A 15,438-nucleotide genomic window follows, 5' to 3' on the forward strand; every position below is an offset into this window, starting at 1 on the left:
AATAAATAAATCTTTTAAAAAAGAACAAACAGAGAAAACAACAAATGACAGCTATCAACAGATCCTTCAATAATTAGTTAATATTAATGGCCTAAATTCCTCCATCAAGTTGCAAAGGCTAGTCAAATGAATTAAGAAATGAGATATATCTTTTGTTATCTACAAAAAAAACCCCATATCTTATATTTAAAGACAGACTTTACCATAGGGTGAAAGAATGGAAATTTTTTTCCTAAATAAATGGCACCAGAAAATAAGCAGATATCATTATCTTAAGATTTGACAAAATAGATGTCAAACTAAAATTAGTTAGAAAAGATAAAGGAGGAAACTTTATTTTAATCATAGGAAGAGTCAATCAAGGAGCATTGTAACTTTAAACCAAACTCTGGCCCACCTGAGTTTACCAAAAATAAATAAGTATATACATACATACATACATACATACATACATACATACATACATACATACATACATGCACATATACATACATGCATGCACATATACACACACACATACTATTGTAAGATCCCCAAAGTGGCCTTACCTCAGAAGCACAACTCACAGAACACAACTTGAGAGATTGCTAAAATGGCAAGAGGTTTAATAATCCACGTACGTGGGGTTGCTCAGCCACGCAGGGAGAGGCAACCCCAAACGCAAAAAGCACACAACTTTTATTCTCTACAGAGGGAAGACTTGAGCAACAGAGTTAGCTGGCCTATTCTCATTGGTGGTACACAGGACAAAGGATCTGGTCAAGTATTGGCTGGCCTGCTCAAGGGGCTGTTCTTGGTTTAGTTAGTCACTTTCCTCATCTAGCCCTACACTTGGCCTTGGAGAATCACTGAGAAAGGGCTAAGTTGGCATGCTCCTTAGAGGGGGGAGGAACTGGGTGGCCGGGCAAGGTCAGGATGACATCTTGTGGTTATTCTCAGGATATACCACAGGAAGGGGTAGGGGGTCTTTCAGAGAACAGTTACTTTTGTTTTGTTTTAACTTTAGCTCGGTCAGGATAGCCTGGTCTTCTGATTCAATATCTTGATCACCAAAACTTTGTCATAACATTAAGCAAACTGACATCAGATGTATTTCTCAAAACCTTGTTCTTACATCTTTGTTTCTTGTATCTATGAAACTTTATTTCTTCAATACAAACAAACAAGCATTGAAACATTGGCTTAAAGTCACTACTTAACCTCAAGTAAGTAATAGTTGGCTATTGGAATATACCATCTTCTCCAGCAGTCATCTGAAATTAAACAGAAAATCAGAGTTATATAACATAATATATCAAGTGAATGTAATAGATATACGAAGTATTCCAACCAAACACCACAGAAGACATATTTTTATTAGTAGCTCATGGACATTTCTTTAAAATTGATAATATATTGGGAGACAAAACCAACCTCAGTAAACATAGAAAAATTAAAATAGCCACATACACTCTATCTGACCACAATGCAATAAAGTTCAGAATCAACAGTTGAAAGGATTCCTAAAAAAGCTGCAGCGACCCATGGAAATTATCCATGCACTACTGAAGGATGAGTATGTCAAAGAAGAAACCAAAAAGGACATTTGAAAATTTCTGCACTTTTATATATGAAAATGAAAATAAACCACCAAAATCTCTGGGACATGTTAAAACAGTTCTAAGAGAGACATTTCTAACACTAAGTGCTTACATTAAAAAATCAGAAAGAGCACCAGTAACTAATAATGCAACTCAAGAATTTGGAAAAACAAGAATAAACCCAACTCAAAACTGGTAAACAGAAAAAAAACAAAAACAATAAAAAACAGGGCAGAAGTTAATGTAAAAGGAACAAGCAAAAGCCATACAAGGATTCACAGAATCCAAGATCTGGTTCTTTGAAAAAATAACATTGACAAGACCTTAGCTATATGTTCATGATGCATTGTTCTGTTAGTTAATATATAATAGCCTTCTTTATCTCTTCACACTAAATTTACTTTGAACTCAACTCATTTTATCTATTCAAGTACTTACAACACTTTTTCAACTTCCATTCATTTGATAGATTGGGTTTCTTGACACCCAGTCTGTGGATGTTTTGTCAGTAAGATGTATTTCTTGGAAACAATAGAGAGATGGACTTAGTTTTCTAAATTTAATTTTAATTAAATATAATTATATTATTTTCTATTCCTATATTCCCTCTAATCATTTCCATGCCTCCTCCAATGTCCACTCAAATGTGTAAGTATAAGAGTAGTGTATGTCTCTAATAGATGAATGTATTCTGATTTGGAAACCTATGACAAACTGTATCTTGACCAGTTGTGTGTAGCTTTCTGTAACAGTCTATTTCTTCAATGGGGATTAAGTTGTGTGTGTGTGTGTGTGTGTGTGTGTGTGTGTGTGTGTGTGTGTGTGTGTGTATGTACAAAGGAACATAGGAAAACTAATGCTGCTAGAGTTAAGAAAACTATTCTCATTATATTCTAAGGTGTAGAATTTACGTTACCCACTGCAATCACATTGAAATAAAACTAGAATCTAGTACCAAAGGAATGACATGTGAGACTCAGAATTCTTAGAAAATTAAAAGGAAATTTAAATATAAAGAAAATTAAAGCAACTTTCCATCCTTTCAGATAATACTTATGCTAGTTGCCAAGGGAGGAAAGCAATTAAATAGTCCTACCCAGCTGCAACACCTATGAACCAGGACAATAACAGCATGGCGAGCTATGCCAACCAGCAGTTGTCTAATTGGCTCACTCAACAGGAAGGAAATCAAGCCTGGTCCAGAAACCTAGCCAGCTTTCTGGGGCTAGTAAGACTATACTAGACCAGCATAATTTCTTACAACACTCTAAAACTTGTTCTTATTTCTACAGAGAACTGTAACTACCAAGCTCATCAAAGAAACTTCTCTTTCCAGTGAATGGAGACCATCACAGAAAACCACAAAGGACAGAAGCCAGAGATAACAGATCAGACTGTGGGGAGCCCAACTCCGAGAAACACATCTACATCACAGCATCTACAGCTCTGTGAACATGGTAAAGTGGAGAGGTTGTAAGAGCCTGGAGGTGTGATTTGAAACAATCGCTCCTACAAGTTGCTACGTGAACAAGACTAGAACACTGGGTAATATCAATGGTCACATTAATATGGATGGAGAAAATTTTAATGGGAACTCACCCCTAGCCAAAGAACTATGAGTAAATAATGTCTGACGAGAATTAGCCTCTGAAAAGGAATGAGTCTTTTACTTATTGTTCAGTGCAGAGTGTTTTTTATTTATTGTCCAGTGTGGAGTGGTCACTCCTGAAACTATACACAGCAATAAAATAAACGAGTTCAGCTGGTTGTACTTGCACATATTTGAACATAAGCATATATACATACAAACATACATACATAATGCATACATACATACATAATAACATGCATATGAGCTTGAACTTTAAACCTGTATTCAAGTAAAAATAACTATTAGAATAAAAGGGTACATAAAAATGTTCAGAAGATTGTGAAACTTATAATGGGTGGAAATAATTTAATGATAATTAATATTACAATACATAAGCATTTGATTCAAGAAGTGAAAATTAAAACTTGGACACAGAAAAGTACAATTTTAATTTTGAAAAGAAAGATCAAACTACATATTCAGAGATAGAAAGATACAGTAAAAACATGAAGACTTTGACCTTTGTAAATCCTTAGCCAAAGAATTAACCTTTTCAATGTCTTTTATAATACTAAAAAAATGTATCTTTTTCAATTCTGTTGCAAAGAAACATTTCTTCTCCTCAAATCTATAGACATATGACTTTTAGTCTTTATTCATCTTGAAATACCAGGTTTATGGGTGTGCTGGTACATGCCTATAATCCCAGCTCCGGGGAAGTGAAACAGTCAAGTAGAGCCTGGTCTACATAGCCAGTTGCCTGACGATCAGAGTCACACAGACCCAGTCTCAAAAAAGAAAAACAAAGAAAGCATCAGGCTTAATATCCAATTTCCTTCAGTCACTATTATCCCTGGGTTTAATCATCATTTTACGTGTGCTTAATTTTTAAACCAATTGCAAAAGACTCTAGCCTGGCCATGGTATGCTAAGAAATGTGAAATCAGCTCACTGTGTGGGAGACAGGGAGGTGGTGCTGCATGCAGACGCTGAGCATGGGTAACACGCACAGAGGTCTGTTACCTGGAACAAGCTGACCTCTAGCCTACCTCTGCAGATGCTGTTAGAAGGTCCATGAGCACTTAGTTATCGGTGGCTCGATGCAAGGAGAAAGTAAATCAGCTGATTGACAGCAATTGGCCATGTGCACTGGCCACTTCTTTTACCTCTTTTATTTCTAATAATGAATTGAGTAAGAAAATACTTATTGCTGAGTGTCATTTATGAGAAAGTGTAGCTTGTAGAAAAGCTTGAAGACCATTGAAAAAATTAAGTGATTGTATGTCAGTGTGGTAGAATAAGATAGTGTCAGATTGATCCCCAGAATCAACAAAAATTAAAGGGAAAATAAATCTGAGCCTCATGATGTGCACGTGTGACACATCAGTGCTGCAAGGTGACAATAAAGTAGGGCCCTGTATCTTTCTAACCAGCATTACCACTACCTTGGGCTACTGGATGAATCTAGGCCAGTTAGAGATCCTGCCTGGACAAGGATGATGGGGAACCTGAAGAACAACACTCAAGGTCATAATCTGACCTCCATGTCTACCTGCATACACACATGCACTTAAGCACACACGAGCATGCACACATATACTCTACATTTGCACTCACATGCCCAAATGCACAAATAAATAAACCAAACATGACCTTTACTGAGGGTTTTACTAGTATGATGTTGATATCAGTTTAGAAGCTTGACTTTGCCAGGGAAGAATCTTTCCTTAGCAACAGTAAGTCACAAAACTCACATTTCTTGACCAGTGTATGATGTGCCACATGAAGAGATAAGACGAATACAGTTGATAAGCTGCTTAAAGCGCTAACATATTCTGAGCCTGTGATTGTATTAGTCTATATTAGTCTATATATTTGCTAAAGTTGATTTTATATTTAGAAAATATACAAGCCTAATAATAATTCAATTATTACAGGATATAATTTTCTGTTTTCTTTTCTTTTTTTGTGGAATTCACCAGTGCTTAGGATATTAAAACAAGAAACTGTAATAAAACACACATGCAAATAAGTTGATAAAAGTGCTGTTTGAGTATAATGTGCCTTTTGGTTATGTTATTCCTGTCAAAAGCAATAGTAATTACATGATGTGCTTAGACATATTTGTACTATTTGGAACTTTTCTCCAGATTTTTAATTAACACTCTTAAACATTGTCTTCAAATGTGAAAACAAAATATTTTATGGTTGGGGATTTAGCTCAGTGGTAGAGTGCTTGCCTAGGAAGCACAAGGCCCTGGGTTCGGTCCCCAGCTCCGAAAAAAAAAGAACCAAAAAAAATATTTTATGATCCAAAAAGCAAATCTGAAAAAATAGCAACATTCTTTGCATCTTAAATGTTTCTGATTATCCTCCAATTATACATTATTCCTGCATGTTTTAAAGGCCATGTGTTACTCCGGAGCTGGTCAGAATTTTCAGGCTACATTTCAAAAGAGCTGTAGAGGTGGTAAGATAATTGCTTTGGTATCAAAATTGCACATATGTTTAGTGTGGGTAGTGCTGTACATAATTTGGTAGTTAAGACCTTCTGATTTCAATCATTTTGCATAGATAATTGGAAATTGGGTATCTAGATCCTGCAACCTTAAACTTTCAGGGTTATCCTCCTAGTTTACATTTCTACCATAAGTGACTGCATGGCTGAACCGAGAGTACATTACTAAGGAAATATGTCAATCACAGATGAACAAACTTGAGTCTGCTTCCCTTACATGAACACCTTATGTAGTCATCCACTATGGAATAATTGCCTGGGAAATAAAAGGGAGAGAAGTACCGCCCATGGTGGAATTCAATTGTGCAAAAAAAAAAAAAAAACCTAAATCCTCATGAGCACTGACTGAAGGGACAATACTGAACTGTGCACTTCAAACTCCTCAGGGACAGATAAGGCTCCTGTAAAATGCCCTCACCAAAATAAAAATAAGCTAGGACACATCAAATAAAATGCTTGCAGCTATGAAAATGTGTGTTAAAAGGGTTGCCATGAATCTAGGATAAATATATGATTATTTTATTATCTTTTTATGGGCTCTTTTGGTCAAACAAGCCTAAGAAACTTGTCACCAAATGAAATTGCAGTTCGAACACTGGACACCATGTTCTATCCTGTGAAGAAAGAACAAAAGCTTTACTAGATGTGCAAACCTTACAGATTTTTACATGCGGTTAAGTACAACTTTATATTACTAGTAAAATAAAGTGACAGGAAATAAAAATAAACATGAGAATAAAAATAAATATTACAGGAGTAATGAGAGGGAATGTTCATAACAGGAAAACTTTCTAAAGCAACAGCTTCCAATGCTCTTAGAATTTTGGAATGAATAATCCAATTAATTTATGTTTAATATATTTACGTGTAAATATTTACATTTTCTATTGTGCAAAAGTTTACATAACACAAAATGCTCATTACAGACGTAACTAATACAAACCCATGCTGTTACAAACTGCATACAATAGCATGGACTGGTAGAAAAAAGTGTTGCAAATAATTGAAGAACAAATGGTTTAGAACATAGAGAACAATAGGATGTATCTGCTAACTGATCAGACATGAGGCCTGAATACAACAATGCATTAATCATAGGAACAAGTGTCAACTATAGCTCTGATACAAGCTACACTCGAGCAGTTGGTTCACAGCACCTTGGAGGACTTGTGAAATCCCTGAGAATTTAGCAGTCCGCAGAGTGTGAGATAGAAGCGGCGGTTTTGATGGAGTACAAGGTGTGTGCTGCGGATGCTCTGCTTAGTGGGCCAACTCTACCATAGCGTGAGGGACTCAGCAAATGGGTTTGGTTGCTTTTCTCTTCAGTGTTTAAAAAAAACTGACAAAAGGAAGTGGTAATTTTGTCTCACAGTTTGAGTACTCAATCTCTCATGATGGCGGTTGGAGAGGCAGGAGTGTGAGCTTGGTCACATTGGATCCACAGTCAGAAAACAGAGTTAGATGCTTTCTTCTTTTATCCAGTCCAGGACCCCAGCCCATGAGGCAGTACCACAGGGTAGAAGTCCCACCCCTCTTGGTTATATCTTTCTGAGAATCTTCTCCTTGGCTTGTGAGATTAACCGTAGCCGAAAATCATATTGTAATCCTAAGGACTACCTTCATCATTCAGCGGATCTGTCCATGAAAGTAGTATTTTCAGTTCAAAACTGGGATACCTGGAAACGTTAGGCAGGAAAAGGCCAGAAAAGATGAGAAAGATCATAAAATAGAGGTAGAAATAGAGATCAAATCGCCTCATTCTTTTCCTGAATTGTTCTAAGGAAATGGTTGTGTGGTCTTAATCCTGAAGAGGACCATAAAACAAATGTGCATTGTTTTCTGTCACTTCGAATCTACATAGTAACATACTTAAAATATAGTGCAGTGCTCTTTAGTAAATGTCTTCACACTTCTTCCTTTTAACTTGCTACCCTAGCACTCAAGCACATCCACTTAAAGATGGAAACAGAAAATTTAGAGTTCTCATTATGGCAGTACTTAGACATTTCACATGTGGCAATTCACATGTGTTAGCATCCTCTTAACATATCGTTGCCTGGGTACACTTAAATTTACAGAAATGAAGGAAGTGAAATCTCTCTCCCTCCCTCCCCACTTCCCTCTTTTCTTCTCCCCTTCCCTCCCTTTGTCTCTGTCTCTGTCTCTGTGTGTGTATGTGTGTCTGTGTGTGTGTGTGTTTGTGTGTGTGTGTGTCTTCCCCACCCATCCATCCCCTTTCCCACTGGCTATTGCTCATTCCTACAACAGTGTCACAGGCAGTACATGGAATGGTAACATTTAAAAGAGTTAAAGACATTTTATTTTAAATTGATATCTAATAATGCATGTATAGGTGGGTTCAATGTGATATTCCAATATACCTATAGGATGCATGTTGTAAGGCTAGAGGAATTGACACATCTATTACTTCAGATTGTACCATTTAGTTTTGTTTGGGGACCACTTTAAATTCTCTCCATTAGTCATTCAGAAGCATCTTGTTGACAGTTACAGTTATCTTACTTTTCCACAGACATTAGGCATGGTTTTTAGTGTTCAAATCCAACCTAGACCTAGAATAATACGGTTTTGACGGTTTACAGAGATGGTTGGCTGAAGCCTACTTTCAGGAACTCCATTGAAATCTGTTCTTAATTTAAGCACAGTATACATTTGAAACTTCTCAAGCAGCTAAGTCAATGGCAATATAAACATATAAATAGGTTGACATGTCAGTTACAGTTTTGCAACAGTGTTCACTTCCTTGCAAGAGTCACAACGGATTAGAACAGCTTTGCTCTGTATATGGCTGGCATGCACATGACCTTCAGATATCCTACTTGATGCCCCTTAGATATAACAAGATTCCCTACCTCAGGAGAAGGTCTATATTTTCATATGGGAAAGCATATGTTTGTTTACTCAAGAAATCAGTCTTCTTAAGGAAATGTTTTCCAGTCCTTGTCTTCAAAATTGGAAAACATAATTGAATACCACAAAATACAAAGCATACCTAAGGAATGGAAACTAAGAGAAATACAATTATACGGTAGCTATTGTGAGATAGTTTTCAAAGATATGCTTTGAGAACACAAATAATAGATTGAAAGATCACAGATTGTGTCAATTTTGTTATACAGACACAATTGTGTCCCACTTCCTAGGAGTGATATAATCATTATACATCTCACTGATAAAAATAGATGGGCGGACTCTCAATATATTTTTATTAAAAGGGTTGACCTGAACTCTGGTCTTAATCATTCCTATCTCTTTTGTCCCACCCATGTGTGACCTAAGAACTTTGCCAAAGGAAGCACTCTGGGTTACTCCCAGTATCCTGGAATTCCTTAGAAGTGTTCAAACTTCTAAGACCTATATTTTTGGAGAGTAATTAGCATGATACTTCCTGAATGATTAGCACTCTAGCCAAGATTAAGCTTGAAATCAAACTGAAAGCCTTTCACAGTTAAGCACTGATAAGTTATTTATGTATTTATTGACTTAGGATTTATGACTTATTTACTGCCTGGGTTATGTTTGGCTGAATTAATGCGGTTAAAGTATAAATTTTTGACCTGTAAAATATCCCTTTGAGAAATCTTTGCTACTTTAAAAAACAAATCAAAATTATTGTATAAGAACATGGAGAAACAGGAGAATAATTTAAGGAGAAAATATCAAAGAGCTGTCTTCAGTGTTGGCCGAAAAAGGCCACACGTCTATTGAATTCTATCTAGGACATAATCCCTGTTTGTTTACTCAAATGTGAATCAGTGTGTAGCTGGCATGGGGTGAATGTGCTTTCCTTTTACATTTTCATGCCTGTTATGCACCAGCGACACTTTGCTTGTAAGTTTAATATAAAACTCAGAGCTCAATGTACTGATCAAGCACTTCAGTTGAAGTTTTCCCCCAATAGAATGTCATACAGAATAACAATTAAGAAAATAATCTCTGGGCTCCACTGCCTGCCTGACAAATTGCTTAACACCAGAAATTCCCTCCAGTATCTTCATCTGGAAAACTGAAAATAATAAACAGTGGTTAAGTATTTCAACTCTGATAAAATCATTTTAATGCTAGTGTTTCTTTGTTTATATTCTGCATGCCCGAAGACAAATTACATAATTTCTCTAGGCTTGAATTCTCTAGTTTATGAAATGGTAATTATAACAGAGCCCTGCCAAGCCATTCCTGAGTGAAGTGGAATCCAAATTATACACTATGCCAAATTGCCTTCCCAAAAGATTATGAACTTTTTCCACTATCGCTGGGTATTAGCAGTTTACTTTTAACAAATGATGGGAGAGCAATAGAGATTTTCTTAAACAACCCTGGTTTTTCATACATTCAATGATCATTTTTTAACTCTAATTCAAATGTCTTAGAATTATTGTTTCTTGACATTCTTTGTATGCTATGGATTCAGAACAGTTTGCCCAATTCAGCTGCTACTTCGTTCCTCTGCTGAGAGTTTATCCTGTGCTAGGAACTACTGTAGGTTCTCTGCAGAGTGCTGTAAGCCACACAAATAAAAAGTAATTGCTTCAGTGGCGCTAATGTTCTTGGGCTGAGATTAATGGTAAATTCATTAATCAATACCTACAGTGACAAAAAATAAGACAAGAAACCAATATAATAATCTACTGTGGGGAAAGAAACTTTTGTACACAAGTGTTCAGATACATGACTGAAAGAACTTAATGATCTTTGAGGAAAAGCAGTGAGGAAATAAGAGATAAAGTCAGGTGTATCACTTGGGAAAGACACTAAGGAGAGCAGCAGACAGACACAAGCAAGACAATGGTTTGTCTGTGGAGTTTAGGGACACTGCATTCTGATGCTACAAGGGGAATAAGGTGAAGTCAAAAGAAAGCGAAGAGTCCTTGAATGCCATTGCAAAGCTTTTACCTTTAATTCTGGCTAAGATAAAAAGAAAGCAGACATTCTCCAGGCAATTTTCATAATCCAACTTATGTTTTACCATGATGACCTTATGTTTCATGATAAGGATAGGTCCCTTGGTCATGAATAAAAGCAAGTAGTCACTAATGCCATATAGAATAATCAGAAAAGGTATTGGCTTCTATAGTGGTAACAGTACAATATTTTGCTGCAGTATTTAAGTTAGAGCCAAACAAGACTTACTGGTAGATTGCATGAAGTGAAGGAGTAGAAATTAATCAAGGATGACTGTGCAGGTTTGGGTTGAACGTTTGAGGAGTTTACAATGGGTTGGTGACAGAGACCTCTGAGAAGTATGGATCTGAGAGAGATTATGAGAGATTCAGTGTGAGTATGTTAAGGGTGAGAATCATATAGGTATCTGAATAAAAATACTACGTGGAAAAATGTATACAAGGGGTCAGATTTCAAGAAGGGACTTCAGGCTAGGAGCGCACATGGAGCAGACAGGGAATAAATAGTTCCAGTGAGCAGAGCAGCAGGTATTTACAAAGAAGAAATATTAAGCGCCAAACCTTGGAGCAACCTAGAATAGAGTTAAAGGAGCTGAGTGAAAACAAGCAATAGAAATGGCGAAGGAAAAGGCAGTGAATTAGAAGGAAAACCAGGAGAGAGCAGTGACTTTGGAGCCAGGATAAGAAGGGTTTCCACAAGAAATGCTGGCATTGTCGAGAGGCTAATTCAGCTGCTGTCTGTGTACAGTTGGAGTTACGAGACCTATACAAGAACAATTTCCCAGGAGCATACAACTCAAGGCTTGGTGGGAAAGACTTCAAGACAGGAAAAGGGAGAAATGAGAAACATGGAGACGACCCTACCCAGAGCCAGTGCTCTCATGAAGAGCAGTTAAGTTGCTCTAGCTGGAGGGCATTTGGAACTGGCAGGGGATTTCTTAATAGGAGGAATTAAAGCATATTTGCTTTTTTATGGACTTGATCCAATAGAGAGGAAAACTGTTGATGAAGTAGACAGATAGAGGAAAAGTTGGGGTTTTCCTTTTAGACATTAAAAGAGGGCTACAGCAAAGTCGAAATGCTTGCAGTGCATTTACAGGCAGGGAACATACTAGAATAAGGTAGTAAGAGGCATGTACATTGATAGGTATGTATTTGGGAAGGTAGCAAAATTAGCGCCTGATTTTTCTATTGTTGAAATAATCTCAGAAATGATGTCCAATGTTGTTATTCAAATATGAGCTCAGAGCAGAAAGGCAAATGGAAACTCCTGGTAGAGACTTGGGTGAGCAAGAGCAAATGATCCAGGAAAATGCAAGCAATAGATTTGCCCAGTATTTGAACTTGGTGGTCATGAACTTGTAATGTTTTACCCCATTTCCATAGGTGCAGGTATGTAGTACAAGGAGAGGGAGCGTGAACACACGCATTCGGAGTTGGAAAAGCAAAGAACAGGTAAGTGTTTGGAAACGAGTAAGGTCAGTGTTACAATGAAAGGGGGCCTGTAAGATATTTTTAAGTAGTAAGCATAATGAATTTTACTGTCTTGCTGTGGAAGAAGAATAATTCGAGTCTTGGCATTCTGAATTTGCTAGCTGGAGAAAAACTAAGGGATTCGAAGATAATATGAATGCACCACTTATTAATATTTGACAAAACCCCCAAATGTACTTATGTAAAACAACCATTTTATATTATATCCCATAAACTTATAGCTCAGAAATTTGGTAACCACTTAATATTCCTCATCCATATAACCTCATGCTTACTCCCCTAATGATAGCTTCCTCGGGTGGGCTATGGGAGTGGGATTTGGCCTTCTTATGTTGTATCTGAGGACTAGAAAGCTAACGTTGTGGGCAATAGAAGTTGCCAGTTCCTTGCAAGCAAGTCCTGTATAGTGATACATCATATTGATGAGAGAAGTCACAGCCCAGCTAAGATTCAAGGGGAGGATATCACATTTTCAAAACTACTGAGCATCTTTGATCAGCTGCTACCATAATGTGGACTTCTTATGGCCACTGAACGAAATTACACAAATCTGAGGTCAAACCATTGGTTGTCTCAAGATAGGAAATGCCCAGGGCATGCATGAAAGCATGAGAGTCATAACCACATCAGTGGAGTTCGTCTGCTCCTTGGCCTCGTGCCAGGACAGGTGCGCTCTGAACCTATAGGCTTCGTGCCAGGAGTCCGTCACACTCACAGATTCAGTGTCCACGGCTTCCCTATCCTTATACTGAAGTAACTGCTATTGAAAAAAGCAGCAACAATAAACAAAAACAAAAGAACAAAGAAAACTTCACCTGACTTCAACACATACTTACACTTTCTCTGGTTATTTTCCTCTAACCAACACAGAACCATTTCCACAACACTTACAGTGCAATATATTTGTATGCAGCTTAGAACTTAAAATGTGTATGAGAACATGTGAAAGTCACCAGCAAATACTACCACACCTTTTATAAGTGAAACTGAGTACCTGTGAAGTAGGTTGAGAATATATTCTGAAATCAATCTCCCTAGGATGACAGACAGTATCCCTCTCTTTAAAACCTGCCATTAAGGAGCCTGAAGTGGAAGGGACATAAATATATTGAAACTGCCTCTGCCTCTGTATGCATCTGCTAACTGCCTATTCTGTACACCTTAATAGTTTTTAAATTTTATTTTGTTCTTAAATATATTTCACCAGTTCATTCATTTATGTACTGTTATTTTTCTGCACTCATAAACTATAAAAATTAATGTTATCTTTCTTCAACTGCCTGATAGTTTCATTGAAAATGTTAAGTAAATATACATGTAGAAAGACTCACAGTCAGCTCTCAGACCACATAAGTGAACTTTATTTCTGTAGTAGATGGTGACTGTGACTCTTCAAAGGGAATAAGTGTCAGTGGATGGCACAGCTACAATGGGACACCTAAATTATAGATCAGTGCTCCATTGCCAAGGTTCAGGGACCATAAGAAAGAAGAAGCAAAAGAAAAAAATGTAAAAATTAAGAAAAAATTGTAAGAGTCAGAGGTTTTAGAGGACCAAATCAAAGCTGTCTTCTGACATAGCAAAATTACTAGATATATGAACTCACAGTAGCTCTGGTACTGACATAAGACCTACAGAGGATTAAGCTAGCCAACAGTCTACCATGGAGTAGGAAGGTTTTCATGGGCTCTCATGCCTGAAAGTCTATGGACAGTCAATGTCTTCATACTTTTAAGTATGGCTCCTGGCTACTTGACCAAGATCTCCTGTATGGTTCCACATCCAGGAATATATAGACAATACAAATTGAAGTCAATGGGTTATTTTTTAAATAAAAGGACAGGAAGTTTGGGATTAGGATCAAAGTGGGGGTGGAATTTAGAGATGTCAGGATAGGAGTGGGAAGTGAATATGACTAGATTATATTTGTGATTTTCAAATGAATAATATATTAAAAGGTATGCAAAACAGATAGATAGATAGATAGATAGATAGATAGATAGATAGATAGATAGATAGATAGATAGATAGATAGATAGAGATAGAGATAGAAAGAGAGAGAGAGAGAGAGAGAGAGAGATAGGTAGATGGTAGATTCCTTCTTAATTCAATCTAAAAATGTTCATACATGCCTATTGTATCTTGATTGGATGTACCCTTTCTCCCACATTCCACCTCCATAACCCACACATCATATCTCTCCCTCAAACTTTACACCTGCCTTTACTTGTTTTATGTATTTATTTATTTATGCACTGAATTTAATTAGTGATACATAATTGTACATCAGTGTGGAACCATTCATTGAACATGGGAAACCAACCAATGAACACATCACAAAAGAAAAGTGACTCTATCTTCCCCAGAAGCCACGTGTGTATATGTGTTTTTTACATATTCATGTACAGATGTGTACCTATGTATTTAAGTAAATTTAATAATTTGTTTTGCCTTCTTTGTAACTTTAACACAAAATTATATGTTTTGAACAGATTCTTGCTGCTGTGTGATGGCTTCAAGGACAAGTGCACCAATTAATAATTGATATGTAGCTAGGAATTTGAAAATTGAAATTATTAGGAATAATGATATGAACTCTTTTACTGCCTGTGTGCATACATTTCAAGAGTGATATTGAAATGACTTTCATCTAACATGTCTTCAATTTGGTATCAGAACTCAATATATTGTCCAAGTTTTGTGCTACTTGACATTGTCAATTCCACTGGATGACAATTCCTTTGGACTACCTGCTCCAATGAAAATGACTATAAATCATTTTCTTAACTTAAGTTTATATTTTTACCTATTCACATTATATCCTGCTCACTGCCCCTCCCAGTCCTCTCTCCAACAATTCTTCCCTCACCTCCTTCTCCTCTGAGTATGTAACCCCCACCCCCACCCCCACCCGCACTTTAAGTCTCTGTGAAGCTAAGTGCTTTCTCTCCCACTGAGGCCAGATGAAGAAGCCCAGCTAGTAGAACATATCCCATATACAGGCATATCCTGCTTTTCGGATAGCCCTCATTCTAGTTACTAGGGATCCACATGTAGACCAACCTGTACATCTACTACATATGAGCTGGGAGGCATAGGTACTGTCAGTGTATGTTCTTTGGTTGGTGCTTCAGACACTGAGAGCCCCAGCAGTCCTTTGGTTTTCCTGTGGAGTTCCTATCCCCTTCACAGCCCTCGATCCTTCCTCCTATTCTTCCATAAGAGATAAGAGGCAGATGTAGGCAGGGACTTGGAATGGAAGGGGTGGGTAGGGGAATTGGGTGTTCAGGATCAGTTATGAGGAAGAAGAGGAGAGGAGACATCTAGAGCTAG

The 15,438-nt window shown here is 37.1% G+C and overlaps 1 protein-coding gene across 1 annotated transcript in view; it reads right to left on the reverse strand.

Annotated features, from left to right (window-relative positions):
* Positions 1-594: 594 nt before the first annotated feature.
* Positions 595-15,438, reverse strand: part of Hao1 (hydroxyacid oxidase 1) — a 178,655-nt gene continuing 163,811 nt past the window's right edge. Inside the window, exon 9 of the mRNA XM_063283785.1 lies at positions 595-1,253. Within this exon, the coding sequence (XP_063139855.1) occupies positions 1,221-1,253 (33 nt within the window). The 3' untranslated portion in view covers positions 595-1,220. The remainder of the gene's footprint in view (positions 1,254-15,438) is intronic.

This window comes from Rattus norvegicus, chromosome 3 (assembly GCF_036323735.1).
Source record: "Rattus norvegicus strain BN/NHsdMcwi chromosome 3, GRCr8, whole genome shotgun sequence".
Lineage (NCBI taxonomy): Eukaryota > Metazoa > Chordata > Mammalia > Rodentia > Muridae > Rattus > Rattus norvegicus.